Source organism: Pithys albifrons, chromosome 7 (assembly GCF_047495875.1).
Source record: "Pithys albifrons albifrons isolate INPA30051 chromosome 7, PitAlb_v1, whole genome shotgun sequence".
NCBI lineage: Eukaryota > Metazoa > Chordata > Aves > Passeriformes > Thamnophilidae > Pithys > Pithys albifrons.
In genome coordinates, this window is record NC_092464.1 from 22,965,347 (window position 1) to 22,983,447 (window position 18,101).

The 18,101-nt window shown below is 37.0% G+C and overlaps 1 protein-coding gene across 1 annotated transcript in view; it reads left to right on the forward strand.

The window, feature by feature from the left end:
* Window positions 1–11,546, forward strand: part of ZNF804B (zinc finger protein 804B) — a 33,944-nt gene extending 22,398 nt beyond the window's left edge. The window contains exon 4 of the mRNA XM_071561247.1: window positions 3,972–11,546. Coding sequence (XP_071417348.1) covers window positions 3,972–7,638 — 3,667 coding nt within the window. The 3' untranslated portion in view covers window positions 7,639–11,546. The remainder of the gene's footprint in view (window positions 1–3,971) is intronic.
* The last annotated feature ends 6,555 nt before the right edge of the window (window positions 11,547–18,101 follow it).

Here is an 18,101-nt window from a genome sequence, read left to right on the forward strand (position 1 = left end):
CTTAGTCTCAGAAGAAATCTTAATATTTTAACTCCTACACAATGTAATGTACAGAAATTGTGTGTACCATAACCTGTTTTCAGCTGTTCTTGACTCCAAATGTTCCTGTTCTGCAAACCATAAAATTGAAAGCCCTGAATTAATTGCATGAAAGTTTGTGGTTTTCTCTTCTGTAGCTAGTTATTCTCCTTCCTTCTAAACTGAGTGTTTTGAAGATGCTTTTATACTATCATCATTTTACCTTATCCAAATTGACCTGAAGAGATTAGTATGACTGTCCTAACATTTGATAGTAAGTGAATGGGAGAGGAAAAACCCTTTGTGAATATTTTTTCCTACTTTTAGAGTACTGGAATTATTCTCAGATCTTCTTGGTAGAGTGATGCCAGTATCATTATATGAATGAAAACCAAGTAATTAACTGAGTTAAATTTATTTAATACTGTTATGCCTATTGAAGAATATCAAGATACAGGAAAAATAAACCCTTAAATTTGAGAAATCTCCTTTGTTTAATGACACTGAGGGCTTCAAATTGCCACCAGAGCAATTGTTTATGTTAATCTATGACCATAATGAGTTAACAAGATAATTAAACTGGCATTCTTTTAAATTGATATCAAGATTACTGTACCCTGGAAATAATAGCATTCAGAGTTTATTGTACACTCATTTTGGCCTATGTAATTGCTTTGGAGCAATCTGCTGAAATATAACGGTTTAGTGCTAATATATCACTTTTATGGTTACAACTCCATTTTCATATAAATCTGCTGAAACAAATGTAACCCCCCGTGGGAAGATTCCTTTATGCCCATGCACTTGAAGATGTAGTCTCAGATAGACCAATAAGGTCAGTGATAATAGAAAAGCCAGAGTGAGACTGTGAGAGAGGTTTGCTTTTAGAAAAAGCCAAGAGTTCATAATCCTTTACAAAAAGCCTGAAAAGACAGAGCTTGCTATGCATTTTTGTAATCATGAATAGGTTCAGGAGTGGCTGAGAGCTGTGATTTTGGCAGAGGAGTAGCATTCCCAGTAGCTCAGGAAAGTCAGCCTTTCTAAGCAAAGTCTACACACATATACAATTGTTATTGTCCCTGAGTGTGTCTCAGGTTCCTACACAATTCCTTAAAATTACCCAGTACAATCTGCCAACAAAATAAGTGTTAATCGTGTGCACAGAAAAACTTTATTTTTTTATTCTAAGGGGACTTTGAAAAGGATCTCTTTAATGCCTTTTTCAAGAGCCAATTTCTTCTTGTACAAACAAGGATAAATTTCCATCTCCCAATGCCAAATTTGGGGCAAATGCAAATATATTCTCTGAAATGCATACGTATTCTCATACTCTGGGTTGACCCTACTTTGAGTCTTTCTGCCTTTCTGATTGCTAAGTAGCAATATTTTTATAGCATTTACAAAACATGGTAGCCAATTACAGATAGCTGTTTTGCAGATCTAGCAGTTCTAATTTATATCCATTTAATTAAAATATTTTCTAATCTCTAATCAAACTCCTTACTTAATCTGGGTCCAAATTTTTTTTCTTGTTAGTGTACTGTAGTGCCACATTAATAGCAAATGTAGGTAATTTGTCTAATGAAATGAGTGTTTAAAATGTATCTTGAAAAAACACTTTTATGGTGGCTGTATATGTCTCATCTCTAATGGAAAATGGCAACAGTCATTCCAATCTCAGTTAATCATCTATTTAAAGAAATCAATTTTTTACTGTGTTTGTTAAGGCCTTCTTAGATATGTTGTGAATTTTCTGGGGTCTTTTTAATTACAAGAAAACTAAATCACAGATTTAAAATCAAATATTTTGGGAAGAGAAATGATGTAATTAATGAAAGTAGAATACAGAAAGGGCAAATATGGCAAAGTCAATTTGAGGTTGATAATGAGATCAGTGAAGCTGCAGTTAATCTCAATAGAAATATACCTGTGTCCTTTTCCCCACCAGTGTTTGCTGATAGTTTTAGTACTGATATCTCTTTGAATATTTTGCAAAGTCATTTATTGTGGAACAATATAAAAATGAAATAACAATCTACTCTTAAAAAAGTCACACAAACACATTCCTCCCTAAGCAAGCAGAATGTTTCTCATTCACTTCTAGAGTTTGATTTTGCAAATGCACCAGGTGGGAGCATCTCACTTTGAACATGGCACAATTTCCTTTGCAGTGGCCTTTCATAAAACCAAGACTTACCACAGACCAGATTTCCTTTAATTTAAATATGTTCTGGATGTACATGGGCATAACTCTGAAAAAGATCATTCATGTGCTAACTTCAAATCATACATATAATTTTCTCTATGTAAAGACTATCTTGCCCATATAGAAGCTCAAGCTAAGTTGAAGATTTAGTCCTTTGTGTTTTTGGAAAAATTGTGTCACAATAGCATAGCATATGAACGTGTGTGCAGTAATCTATGAAGAACCACAAACCACACACTGTGACTACATTTACCTAAAGCATTGTTTAGTGTCCTGCTCTTATTTTTGTTAAATGTTCCACTCTTACTTTTGTAGTCTTGATGAATTTATAAACTGTTTAATATATCAAGCTCTAAAACCACCTAAATTAAGGGCAGCATAAGATCTTTCTGCTGAACAGGGGCTGCCATTATGCCTTGAAAGCATTAGGATTTCTCTTTTTGGTATTAAATTTTAAGCTGTGGCATAGGCTACAGATTCTTTGTAGCTGGTTGTTAGATACCAGATCTTCTAGACTTGGGAGTCAGTGAATTGGAAGTTACCTGGAATATTTACTAAACAGAACTCTGTCCTGAATTCTGCATTTAGCTCAACATGGATGCGACAAAACAAAGTGGTCAGACAGTCTGTCTGACTTCATTGAAGCTAAATTACATACCCATGTTTACACACCATTGTGAGAGAAGTCAGCTTTGCTTTATAAGTGTTAAGTGCTACTGGGCCATTTAGGTAGGATCAAAAGGTGAGAGGCATAAAAACATCTGCCCTGTTTTAGCCTCCAAGGTGGTACACCTGTTCAAAATCAGACCAGAATAGATACACCTGTTCAAAAGCCTGTCAGGATCCTGAGGGTACTAATGAGACCTAATGACCCTGACCAGCCTCACCTGGGCCTCTCCCTGGTCTGGGTTAAGGGAGGGCTGGTCTTTTTGGCTATATCCATGCTATATCTATTAAGAGCCCCTTGATCTGGACCTCAACCCCTGGACTGGCATCCTGGCTTGGCTTCAGCCCTCTTCAGTCACCATGGATCTACCTGGTGTTCACTGGACCTGCCTCTAACTTTTAGATTGGCTTTTTAATACAGCTCATGATACACGTAAAGGAACCTAAGGAAGGTACCCCACACAGCAGCCAGTCTTTAACTTACAGATGATAAAAGTCTGCTATGGCACAAGGCCTGCTGACTGTAGAGGGTTTCACTTCTCCCAGTTATCTTAAGGAAGTTGAGTGTTCTTCAGACTTACCTATTTATGACAGGCTGTGGGGAATGGTTTTGATTTGTATCTCAAGTTGCAGAAGAGTTTATGATGTAAATTAAATTGTCTACCTTTGAACTATTTGGGGAAATTGCATCATGAAAGGTAATACATTGAAGGATTAAGGTTGTAATACTTCAAGTTTTATCAAAAACTCACCAGCAACAAAGTTCATTTGTTGCTGACATCATACTCTGCTCTGAATTTACAGAGCTCAAGGAACATTTAGACTGTGCTCTCAGGCATGTGGTGGGATTGTTGGGGTGCAGGGCTAGGAGTTGGACTCGGTGATCCCTGTGGGTCCCTTCCAACTTGGCATATTCTATGATTCCATGACTAGACTGCACATTTTTGTAGATACTTAGCATTTTCTCATAACAGCATGAGTGACACCCTCCTTCACTAGACAGGCATTGTCAAATGCAAGCTCTGTCTTAACTTGGTTACTTCATGCAGCTTTCTTTTTTTTTTATTTTTTTATCTTACAGCATCAATGGGAGCGGACCATTGCTTAAAGCCCCACGGTTAGTCATGGAAAAGCAGCAGTCACCCCATGGCATTTACCTGTACAAAGGCAGGAAGTTCACAACCAGCTCTCAAAGAACCATCAGGAGTGAAGGAAAAGGTTTCTCCAGAGGAATACTAGAGAAACAGCAGCTTATTATAAGCAGGCATCATCCGCCTACTGAAAGACACCATGCACTTGGAAACCGAGTCTCACAAATGTTCCCAGATAGCACCAATACCTCTCAAAGGGCAGGAGTGTCTTTCTCATTCTCTAAAAAGGTCCCTTTAAAGCTTGAGTCCTCAGCATCAGTCTTCAGTGAGAACTCTGAAGAAGGAAATGATTGTAGTGAACCCCCCAACTTTAAAAAAAAGCAAGCTATTGAGGGCTGTCGTTCTGGCACACTTTTGGAGGAACACATGAAAGAAAGTTTGGATAAGGGATCACCTATTATGCAAGGCCAGATTGATTTGGATGACAGCACATCAAGTCATGTAGATGCAAAACATAAAATGCTAAAGGAAAATGATGGAAGTGTTGATAGAGAATTAGAAGAAAAAGTCAGTACTCATCCTTCATTTTCTAAGGTCAAAATACAGCTTTCAAATGTGGATTTTTCTGGTTCGCTGAAAGAAAGAGAGCAAGAAAGCAAACTGAATGAATCTGAGCAATTTTTAGAAACTGTCATTTCACCTTCATGCCAGGCTAGCAATTTTTGTACTCAGCTGAACACCTACAAGCACAGCAATGCCCTCCTGCCTGACCAGTTTTCTGAGCTCCCACCCCAGCCAGCACCTGAGCTGGCATGTTCAAGCAACACTAATAACAGTCCTGGAGTGATAAAAAGAGAAAGAGCTTTGGAGATTTCAGAAACCACAAATGGCAATATGGAAACACTTCCAAGGGAGACTATGGTTAAAGAATTTAAGCCCCAGGCATTACCCTTCCTCCATGTAGTGAGCAAAGATGGCTCCACTGCTCTGCAGTGGCCCACAGAATTACTTTTGTTTACAAGAACTGAGCCCTGTATTTCATATGGCTGTAATCCATTGTATTTTGACTTCAGACTCTCTTTAAATCACAGAGATAGTAAACAGCATGAAACAAACAAAGAAAGCTGTAAACAGCACTCTAAAAATAAGGCTGCAGATGAAAATAAACCCTCAGGTTTAATAAAACACAAACAAATTTCAAATGAACAAGATAATCAGTTGTTGAAACCAAAGAAGATGAAAAGTTCTCTAAATCCAAGAAAGGCCAATAAAAAAGTTGAGTCAGACATAGGGAAAGAAATGAATGAAAATGGTAAAAAATGCATTGCAGATTATTTGAATGAAAATATACCCAAAGTGCCTGCTTACCTTGGTATGTTACAAAAGGATGATGTGACAGAAAGAAGTCTTCATACAACATCGAGAAGACCTTTAAAACATAGCTGTGAAAGGAAAAAACAGAGCATTAGAAATGGAAGCATTTCCTTTTCAGCTTTTGTGTCTAGGATTAAGAAGTCTAAAGCTGCAAAATGTGATTTAATTTATTCTGAAGAAAAGTGTGAAAACCAAAATGACTGCAGATCCATTCAAGATGAGGCCAGCTGCAGCAGTGATATAAGTGACAGTGGAAAAGACTCTAGTGGAAGTTTCCTTAGTTGTAAATCCACTTCAAACAGCAGGTATTTAGAAAATGAAGGATGTGGAAGTTACACAAGATGTCGGAGATGCCCATCTCCTCAAAAGTCCTCTTCTGGCAGACATTCCAGCTATTCTGACACTTCAGTTAGCAGTACAAGTAGCTGCATGAGCTACCTGAGTCCCACATCAAACAATCACAGCAGAAGTACTTTGCTTTGTTGTTGTAAAAGAAAAAGCGAGACAGATGAAAGGCACAAATGTAAACACAGAAAGCACAAGTGTATTTTCACTTCAGATGACACAGATGAGGATTATCTTTGTCATAGTAGAAGTCACAGAACTAGAAACTGTACTCAGAGGGGCACAGTTAAATGTCGAAGATGTTCAAGGCATAAAGTTTTAAAACACAGAGACAGATCTAAACACAGCAGATGTAGACATCACCATTTTGGCAAAGCTCATAGTAGGAGTAGAAGCTACCATAGATCCAAAAGTTGTTCCTCCAGTGATTCAAGAAGCAGTGAAAGATCATCTAGTAGCAGAATATCAAGAGGCAGCAGTTCAGGATCCTTCTCAAAAGAGACTGACGACTGTGACAACAAAAGAAAAGATGCCAAAAGAGGTTCTAGTACTGAACCAGGAAAAACTGAAACTGCACATTACAAGTCTCTGAATGTGAATAGTCAGACAAAAAACTTTGCTACCTGCTCTTCTGAAAACCTGGCAAAAGACATGTGTGGAAAACTTACAGCCAAGTTACTTTTAGAAAGAGTGCAGTCTAAGAAAAGCCAGGGACAGATGCATGATTCAGAGAGATTTTCAAACAGTAGTGGGGCAGATTTAAAGGATCACTCACAAAGTCACTTTGCTCTTCAGTTTTCATCCTCGGTAGATGACATTGCAATGTTGCCTTTGTCAGAGAAAGTGCTAAGCATAGGTAAAAATGACATGGAGAATAATGAAATCAGTTTGTTGGAAAACAGCGTGAAGAAAAACAACTTGGAAGCATCAGAGATCACTAATGTTGCTCTCTCACCTGGCACTGATTATGACCATTGTTTTTTTAAAGATGTAATTCAAATAGAAACAGGTTATCAAAGCCCAAGCATAAAAAGGAACACAGCAATAAAGGAACAATCAAATCTCTTCATTAGTGAAGTGCAGCCCTTTATGCAAAGCTGTGATCCAGTACCAAATGATTTCCCTGGTGCTTTTTCTTCTAATAGATATTCTGTTGTTGCTAATTCAACAGAAACCAAAGAAGGACTACACAATATAAGCATGGACTCAAATCGGGCAGAAGGCAGTTCGGACTCTTTTTGTGACAGTGCTATGCAGAAGTATGATGACACCGTAGATGACCTAGAAGTGTACAGTAAATCCACCTCCCCTCCTTTAACACAACAGCTTATCACATTTTCACCAGAAGAAGTAGACAAATACAGGTTGCTGCAGCTGCAAGCCCAGCAGCATATGCAGAAACAACTTCTGGCAAAACATCTGAAAGTTTTGCCTGCCCCAGGACCAGCTGCCCTCTCTGCAACACCAGCAGTTCCTGCCTTCCCTGTTCAGCAGCATGCTACTGTCACCACCATCCACCACACACTGCTGCAACGCTTTGCTCTCTCAGCATCTGTACATCCCCATGGCAGCCACCTCTCCCTGGCACACCTTCACCCCCTCTCTCAGGCTCATTTTGCCCCCATATCACTTTCCCCATTAGCCCCAGCCTTCATTCCCACACACCCTGCTTTGCTGACAGGACACCCATTGCACTTGGTTCCTACTACTCCCTTCCACCCCTCCCCACTGACCTTTCCCACACTGCCACACACTGCATATATCCCAGCCTTATTTACATCACACCTAAACACAGCCACACCTTCTGCTATACATCCAAATCACTTAGTTCATCCATTATTCCAAGGGCAAGAGCCCCATCACTATTCTTGTTCTAGCCAGACCCAACAGTTACCTTCAACAAAAGAAGTTTTCAGTGTTTCTAGCTATTTAAACTAGCCCAAATGATTCACTATGGCTCCAAACCAAATTTAAATAAAGTAAAGCATTTGGTGTTCAATTACATGTCTGAGGGGAAATCTACTGTTTTGCTGAGAGCACAATGGCAAAGACTTTGAAGTCCACAATCTGTGTGACAGCATATGAATGTTGATTTTATTCTTGTATCTCTGAGGAAAAGCTGCTTTAAAGCTTTTTTGTGACACTATGACAAGAAGGATGAAGTGTCTCGTGCCATCCTACAGAGTGTTTGGAAAGAATAGCCTGAAGTCTGTGACTCTCAGTAGGAATGGGACCACAGCACCCAGACACAATGGGATCAAGTCTATCAATGCTGATGAGGGATTTAAAGTAGTGCAATTTAGGGTAGAGCAGTCTTGAAACACCTCAAAGGTTTAATTTTCTGAGAGTGTTCATGAAACAGCCCAGAGCTTGGTTTTTCTGAGCCAAAAATAAGGTATCTGGGACCACCAGTCCCTGGGACTGTCTTCTGATTGAAATAAATTGTGGAGGCTCAGAGGGAGGGATGATAAGCTAACACTTGGAAGAGCAGGATTACAACATCTTGAAGATACTTTAGTGATTTCAGCCAGGACATGCGTTGCTTGGACAGTGTAAAGGGTTTGCAGTGAACCCACAGGTACATAACAAAAAAATTTCAGTAGCATAGGGAGCTCTGTGTAGGCTGCTACTTTTCTCCCTGAACCAGGCATCCAAGAAGGCTCGCCAAGAGGGTAATGAAGCCAAGTTCTTTGGCATTGCCTGTGTGTGACTGTACTGTAGGGTATGTCAGGGGTGAGCTGCAGTGGCCCAGAACTGCCGAGCAGCCAGTGCTGGCTTTGTACCTCAAAGGTCACTGGAACAAGTTTTCCTATCAAACAGGGCTCTGACATGTGGAAGAGAGTTTCCCATAGAATGTGTAGATAGCTTTCATCCCTTTCACAAGCAACAGAAACAATTGGCTGGTTCTACAAAGTTGTGCTGATATTCATTAAAATGCAGAAGTAAAATTCTGAGCATCTCTCCAAAAACTGGTTGTCCAGGTTGTCTCAAAGTAAAACGTGTCATAGTACCCAGCACTTAAAGGTATATTGAATCTAAACAAATACATTAAGATTCTCGCATGGCTTCCCAAACTCTCAACAAGGTAATTGAAATTCTGAATCCACAATGTCTGAATGCATGTATCCAACCTTCAGAGTAGTGTGTGGTTGAAATTGTTCATCACAACTGTGCATCTGGAAATATGTGAGGACTTCAGCATCTCTCTGAATGGCATAGTTTAAATATCATTATAAAGCTTCTAACTCAACATGAGATTTTTCGCATGAAATTAAGTTCGTAATTGTGGTTAGACTGCAGGCATTCTTCCCAATATAATTGGACCATGAAGTATCCAACAGACAGTACCTGTTTGTTTGGATTAAAAACATTGGAGATATTTTCAATTCATTTGCAAGATAGTACACAATTATCTATCTTTCAGGATCAATATAAAACACATTTTAAAAGTTTTGGAGGAATTTTATTCCATTATATTCAGCTGTCTGAAGCAACTGAGAAATCTAATGGCAGTTATGTATTTAAAATACAACAGGACCAATTTCTTAGTCTTAATCGAACTACATTGATCCATTGCAATAAAATAGAATTGTTTTAATTTCTAAAAGCAGCTGCTTCAGCATAAACTGGTACAATGCCAAGCTGTTCAAATGACTTTACAAGTTGTGACTGCTTGTTTTGTATTTTCAAAGGATGTATTTTCAAATTAGCTTTGAATACTTAATATTTTAGCCATTGAATAAGAACTATTAGAAAAAAAATATGGAGACTAAGCAGAAGCAAAACATTTTTGTGTTGAGAAAGTTTGGTGAAACCAGCACCCTCAAATAGCTATTGATTGATTCCCAGCTTATTTATTAGTCTCATGAACAAAATGAATTCATGCCATTTTGGAGTTACTTATCTTTATGTAAGTAGTATAAAAATTATGTTTAATTTTCTCATGTTAATTGTAGGGAACTTCTTTAATCAAAATTATTGCTTCAGTAATAAGGAAGTCAATAATTTTTCTTGGGGAAGATGTAAAATTAAATATTTCTACAGTTTGAAAATTCTTACTTTCAATTTTGACTGCAAATCTTCCCAAAATATGATCTGAATTTGTATATAATTTCTATGCTTCTGGAACTTTATTCTCTCAGAATAAAGCATATTTCACTGACTGTGACTTAACATCTCTGAAAATTATTACTTTCTTGGATGAAGATCACTCACTCAGTGGACTACTTGGAAACATTAGTCATAACTCTGTAGAAACATTGTCAATTGAACATCTAAAGTAGCAGGTCAACCTGTTCCGTAGAAGAGGCTGACTGAGCTTCATAGCCGTCAATACCAGTTCAGGGCCAATACTGGCCTAAAAGATGCATTTTCATCTCTAGAAACTTTTAAATTTGTGGGCCCAGTTTCATTTCTGTTGAAGCAAACCAAACTGTTCTCATTGTATATGAGTTCATTTATATCCTAAGTAGATAAAAACAAAAATATGGAACTGAAAGAGTGATGGTCTAATCTCTTCTTTAATGTGTGTACACACATTTTGTATCCCTGCTTCTTACAGATAATGTTAATGTAGAAATTTTTGTGGTAAGAAACCTGACCAATTGAAATTTGACCATATTCTACTCTATAGATCATTTATGAGAAATAGAAATATATGTTTACCTTAACATATGCACAATACAATGGGATTCTAGAAGAAATGAAATCATGAGATGTTCATGGATCATTGTATATACCAACAAGGTAAAGCAAATAAATTGACAATGAAGATTCAATTTAATTCTTGGAGATGAAGAATGAGAATTAGGATTTTAAAGAAATGTTTTGATTGGGGGAAAAAAGAGATATTAAGAACAGAAATAGCACAATAGCAAAACAGTAATCATTGACCACCAAATAAGGGGAATGTCCAATACCATTCTTAGTAAAAAGAAGAGATTTTCTTGTAGAAATGTAATAAAGATATCAGCACAGCTGAAATTATATATTTTCTCTAATTGCTGCCATATTTGTTTTTCATATGTACTTTAAATATGTATCATTATAGTAATTAAAAGCATTATTGAGCCCAGTGTATGGAGCCATGCCACAATTTTGATTTGATTCAAACAGATTTTTAAAGAAGTTACAGTATCCTCATGACAGTTATATAAACACACCAAGCTGATAATCGGTTTTAGCTTAATCATATATTCTTGATACATAATCCAAGGAAACAAGTCACCCACACACTAAAATTCTGATAAGAAAAGTTTCCTCAGTTACACCATGATAATTTTTTTTGTTGTTGCTTTTGGGTTTTTGTTTTTGTAACTGAGGCACATCTGGAATACATTCAAGATGTATATTGTTGTGCACATTTGCATAAAAATGCCATTTGATCAGATTGATTTTAAAAGTGTCAAGTTTATATTTAAAACTGGATAATTCTTTGGCTAGTATAATATGTAAACTAGTACTTTTGTTTTGTATTCTCTGTATAAAGTGTTTTATATTATACAGTAGCTAAGTGAATTGCACTATTGTACATGCAATGCGACTTGTTTTTAGCTTATTCAAGGAATCCCTGGGAATGTAGTTTAATGCAATAATTTTTTTTTCAATAAAAAGGCTTACTGGTATAAAGAGTGTCAGTCATGTATTTTTAATGTAAAGTATACCAAAATGCAGCAACATAATAAAATCCAGAATGATGTAAACATATTCTGTATTTTAATCTGCAGAACTGAAATACATTCAATTCATTCTTGTGGCTATAATCCTGAAATTTCTTAGAATGTTTCCTAAAAATTTTAGTATGTGTTACAGAAGTGGGTTGTTTAAATGGAACTTAAAATAAATATTCCTTTAAAAAATTATTCTATCTATGTGGTTTTTCCATGTACTATTAATGAATCAACATCCTCCTGGATATTTTTATGCACTAATCAATTTATTTAGAATTTCACCTATAACTCCCTTGTCAAGCTCCCCAGATAATGCCTCTGAGCTATGATCCTAATGCTTGTATAGCAGGACCTTTGGTAAAGAAGCTAACAGTAATATCAAAAAATGTATCATTTACTCACTCTTCAACCATTCTTTAAAGTTTCACATAGTCATGATAAATATAACTTTCTGTTTTTTCTTTCACCTTGTATTTTTCCAGTTTGTTTATTGCATCCTTTTCCCATCTACGTTACATCTATATTGTAAGCTTTCTGACAAAAGGCTTTGGGTTTGGTCATATAGGTACTCAGCTTCAGGGGTCCCAGGAACTGCTGCTGTACTATTTGTAAGGCTAATTCTATTCTATTGAATGGCTTTTTTACCTCAGAATCACAGACTATTCTGAGTTGGAAGGGATCCACAAAGATCATCGAGTCCAACTCTTCAGTCAATGGGCATCAGTAGAGAGTTTCATTAGTGTCATGTCTCCAGGTGAGCACAAAGACTGAAGAAAGCTTAAAAAAAGTGTCTGCATGGGTACATGTAAGAGATAAAACTCTGTCTTTTTGAGGTGTGATTTGACAGAGCTGTCAGATGTTTCTGCATAGCTGGAAATACCTTGGCCAATCTCTAGGACCAAATTAATCGACCATGCAGTGACATGCCACAATTCAGGAATTCTATAAAATCTTGAAATCACAGCAAAACAACAGAGACATAATTGACAAGTGTATCTAGTTACATTCCATTGTGTTTCTTCACCTAGTTGTTTCATAACAAAAAAAAAAATTCAGAATTAGAAAAACATAAAAAGTGTGTGTGTCCAAAGGAAATCCTTTGCAAGTTAATATCTATGCAACTACTTGTCAATTATAATAGGCTTCCAGTTGAGATCAGATGTCACCTGTTTGTTACTGAACAAATCTTGATACAAGCTGAGGAAAAGAAATCCCACCACAAACTGAAAACAAACAAACAAACCAAAATAAAAATAAAAATCTTGTTTTGACCAGGAAGCAATATGTGAACAGCCTCTTATTCCTGGTAAAGCTACAATGCCAGCAAAATCTTTCCTACAATTTGGTTGGAAGTAATTGCATAACCTGATTATGCAAAGTAAGCATCTTAACATATATTTTAGACATATATATGAAGAATCTCTGAGAATGCCACTCATTACCTTTCCCTATGTAGACACTAGGCAAAATGATAAAAATATGTGCGGGAATAACATGAATCTGCAAGTCAGTAAACTGCACCTCTGCCTTGCTGAGATTGGGACATACTGTTGTGATGTGCTTGAATATTTCTCTGCCCTGGGGCCGACAGAAATTAAATCATTAATGCTTCAGGTCATGAAAATATTCTCAGTCTCTTCCAGACCATCAGGATGAGCCGTAAGTCAACATGTTACTTGTCTATAAAGCACATAGTAATTTTAAAATACTTTTTATTGTTCTTCAATGAACACATTATTTTCTTTAACAGAAAACACAGAAGAAGCAAAGAGCCAAATGGAGGGATTATAGACAGAAACAAATCTACCGTTACAGTAATGGGTGTTTATTTTAAACACCTACTGCTTAACAGTGACCCATCTATTTTGTGAATGTGTATAAAAGTGATCTTGGCTGAGATATCAGGCAGTAGATACATGACCATCTTAAAAGTAGGTTCAGCCCAAACTCATTCTTTATGATCTAGCTATATAATCCTCAAAATAAAGATAAGGTTGAAAAGCTTGATAGAGTTCCATGAAACAGTATAAGCAGTTCTGCTGCGTCTACTTAAGAGCTCATCTGAAATTTATATTACACAAAAAATCAATATTTCATTCTTATGAACCAATAAACTTTTTAGACCAAATAAATTTGTCATTTGCAAATCAATAAATTAAATGTATTTATCAATTTTATATATAAAACCTCTTTTGTGTACTCCGAACTGTGTATGTGTGCAAATCAGCAGCATTAATAAATAAGTCATTGCAAATGGAAAAAGTCAATTAGTCTCAGACTGCCACAAACCAACTATTTTTATGTAAAGCAATGTGTTCTATATAAAAATGGTTGAATTATAATTTTCTTTCATCTTTTTTACAAGTAATTTATGGGCTGTTTTCTACCTGTCCCAGTGAGAAACCCTACAGAATTTAATAGAAACAGTTATGTGTGTTTTTTGGAGAGGTGAACTGTGTCATCTTAAGGATGTACAATTGCATCCAATAGAAACTTACACACCTCACAGCTGAGAGGTGGACCTGTGTGAAACTCAGGAAATTCAACAAGCCCAAGTGCAAGGACCTGTGCCTAGGCTGAGTCTATCCCAAGCACAGGTACAGGCTGAGCGAAGAATGGATCAAAAGCAGCCTTGGGGAAAAGGACTTGGGGTGTTGGTGGATGAGAGGCAGGGCATGACCTGGCAATGTGTGCTGACAGCCCAGGAAGCCAGCTCTGTCCTGGGCTGCATCAAAAGCACCATGGGCAGCAGGTTAAGGAAAGTGATTCTGTGGCTGTACTTCTCTCTTGTGAGACCCAACAAAGAGGACTGCATTCAGTTCAGGGGTCCTCAGTAGAAGAACATGGACCTGTTGCACTGCACCCAGAGGAGACACACTGTCGATTCACAGGACTGGAACACCTCTCCTATGAACACAGGCATAGAATTTTGCATGTCAATCAAAGAGGTACAGGTTGGAAATACTCTTAATCAATTGCTGCATGTTTTCACAGGTGAAATATTGCAGTTTCTGAAAGAAGGGAGTCTTTTCTCCTGTCTCTCATGCTTAGATGGTGTAACTTTGCTGAGTAAATGCTTATCTGTCAGCTTTCCACATTCTTACAATTTGGAAATCCTGTCTTCCTCAGAGAAAGTGAAAAAGTGAAAACACTAGAAATGCTTGCTCCTTGCTTAAACCAGGATTTCTCTGACAGGATTCCAGTATTCTTGAGAGTGTGCCCCAGTTTCCAGTGAGTTTTCTTTCTCCAGAGGGATGAAGCACCTACATCTTAGAAGGTGGGGGCGCAACTAGTCTCTTCTGCTTAAATATTGATCCAGTTAATTTAAGTTCCAAATAAAGACACCCACATCCAGAGACAGATAACCAAATTTGATCAACGGATAGATAAAAAAGTTATCACTATATGTTAAGTTGCTGGTTTTCAACTGGGACAAGTTTCCATCTCTCATAGGACTGGATTCTTTTTGTCTTATTCTTAGCATGCAACCAATATCATAGTTTTCAGGACTTTGTTTCTCTCTCTCTCTCTCTCTCTCTCTCTCTCTCTCTCTGTGATGCTTAAACTGGCTGTAAACCAGCCCACTGACAATTAAAGGAGGTAATCCTTGGTCTACTTAGTTTACTAGTAATTTCTTCAAAGGTCTCTGTGATTTAAAATACTTAATGCTTTTTTTTACTATCATCAGTAATTACAGTAGTGGTATCTGCTGCTGACATAAGTTTATCTTTAGCAATGAACTTTCCCACAAGTCGCCCTCTCTTAGTTCTGCTGTGTGACCCCATATTTTCAAATGCTACATTTCCTGATTTTATTTTTCTTAAATTATTTGTTGGATAAGCAGTTCTTATGGTTCTTTTTTTAATTATATGGGTCAAGATGACATTTAATAATGAATCTTATTGTGAGTTATGATCAGGGCTTATGACTTGAAAATAACTTTGCCTTAGTGGTGCCAGCCCCCACAGGTTGGTCACAACAGAGATCCTCAGATGCTGAGGATCAGTGACGTTGCCAAAATGGGACAGCAGAAAGAAGGAAATAAGCACAAGGGCTGCTTTTAAATAATAAAGGTTAAAAAAGCATGTGCAAAGTCTGAAGAGCAATGTCATAATTGTGACACCTTGAAAAAAGGATATGTTTATTGCAGAGGATGTAGAGAACATGAAGAAAGGGTTCAACTTATAACAGATAAAGCTAAAGAGGTTTGCAAGCACAAATAAGACCTCAGATTAGAAGCTGTAATTTCTGAAGTCAACACAATTAAGACAAACATTTTTCATGGGATTTTTTACTCATGGTAGGCTGTAACTTTTGATTTTTTTTTTCTGTCTGCTCTGAGTCAAGTCCTAGGTCAAAGAGGGTCAGATAATGATGAAAATTGATGAATAACTACAAGTGTTTCATAGCGTATACAAAGATGTGTTTAGCTACCAAGTAAATGCTTGTACAGTGCTTACTTTTCTTCATGTCATCTGTTTTTGTGTACACTGGGGACAGGTTATGGGGTAGTTTTACGCAAGTATAAATAAACAGCATGAAACACTTTGGCCTGGTGAAGTCGATTTATTTGGTATGAATAGGGGAAATGAATCACAGTACCATTTGGATCTCAAGAAACATTTATTCTTGGTGAACTGTAATCTAAATGATGAATTTTAAGTCTGTTAAATGGAAATACTGTTAATGTTTAATATTAGCATTTTTTGCAGAGAGTTAACAGCAAAATAATTTTCTATAAAATAGGGAGTGAAAAACTGCAAATAATAATTTAAGAAAATAGTGTTTGTTACATTTGATAATCTGTCTGATGCATCAATAACCCAATAAATTGTGGTTTCTTTCAAAAGGGACATTTACCTTGATCTTCCTCACAAAGCTAACCTGAGCCAGAACAATGTCTTTGCTGGAGAACTAACACAGAGTATAGTTATGATGAGTTAATTACTACTTTGGTGGACTAGTTGTTCATTGAAGATAATATAGAGACATAGAGACTACACTGTAGAGCATGGGTAAGTAATCTCCTAGTCACAAGCCTGGATCTGTCCTCCATATAATTACAGGAAACACTGTTGAAGTGTGTAGGCACACAAATATGCCTACTAGTATGACATTTCAAGGCATTATAGGTTTCTCATGACTCAGAATCAGCATATATTTATATTTAGGAAGAAAAAAAAATCCAAACCAAACCAAACCAAGCTACAAAATTTGAAGTGTCTCCTTAATAAAAAAAAAAAGAACTTAAAATTCTTAGTGTGTCTTGGTAGCAAAAATAAACATTAATGATAACCTAAAATTCTTACGGAACTGTAAATTACATCAACATTTTAATAATGTTGTAAAATTCCTTTTGCCCATGCAACACAAATCCTGTCTCTCTGCATGATTGGACCATCCTGATAATGGCAAATATTGAAAAAAGAACTCTAAGAAACACATAGTATTTTACCCCGTTGTCAATGCAGTAAACATATGGTTTAAAGTATTCTGATCTTTATTTCTAAAGTCACTCATCTGCAGCTGGAAGCAGAGAAAAAGTTAGGCTTTTCCTAAGGGCCTATTTTCAAACACCACTGAGAGATTTAGCCACATAATCCCCATTAAAGGCAATATGTTTGAAAAGCTTTGTAAACTCTAGGTTAGAATACTTCATTTTTTCCTAAAAACTTTTCAGAAAATTTTCTTTAGAATTCATAATGGATAGAAATATGATCAGAGTGATTGGACAAGTTCAAAATGAGAAAGTCTTCTTGACAGCTTGGAAAATTGAGGGCATTGCATGAAAATCACAGCACAGTGCTGTCAGCTCTGTTAGGAAGTTTTTAACTTTTCCTCGGAATTTCTTTGACCTTCAAAAATCCAGGAACAAACTTACCATGTAGCAGTCCTGCTGAACAGTTTTCAGGTCTAAGCACGCTCAGTATTTATGGAGAAACTTGACATTGAGTCAAATAATGGCTTGACCTTATGCAGTCTGATTATCTGCTACTGACTTCTCATAAGTTCTGTCAGTGAAAACAATGGGCTCCAGATGCTCAGTGATGCACTATGGGGCAACCATGCCACTGAAATACATTGAAATACAGAGTGGCCTACAAACTGCCCCAGTATTTGTGTCTGCCTTCCTCCATCTTCATAGCCTGGTGCTTAGAGCTTTCCAGACCAGGAGCCAAGGTGCACTCTTGCCTCCTGTAAGGTGTGATAGGTATACCCCAGTGCTCCCACGACATATTGCATGAACAGATCTGCAATGAAAGCTCTCTGTATTGTGGCAACTACACAGGATCAACTCATTACATGCAACATGCAAGAATCTTCCCACTTAAATGGGACTGCATAAAATATAGATGTCTACTCTTCCTTGCATTCCCCCAAAACTGAAGAGCCCTTACCATGGGTTCATCCCACTTTCTTCAGAATCACTAGAATCACCCTTACTAGGTGGTTACCTCTCCCCACTGAGCTTATGAGGTGTCTACATGGCAATTTGACCTACATTTTAGAGTTCAAAGTAGATCACTACTGTAAAATACATATTTCTGTGTTTTGGACAACAGGAAATGTTTGAAATTCAAAACTGGAATCGCTAGAGCTAATCAATTCATCGCAACAGAGGTACTACTCCTGCTTAAGGAGTAGAAGAGGAAAGTAAGATGAAAATTACAACAAACCTTTGTTTTCAGCTATTTATAAAGAGATGTCTGTGAAATGCCTGCCCTGACAGAA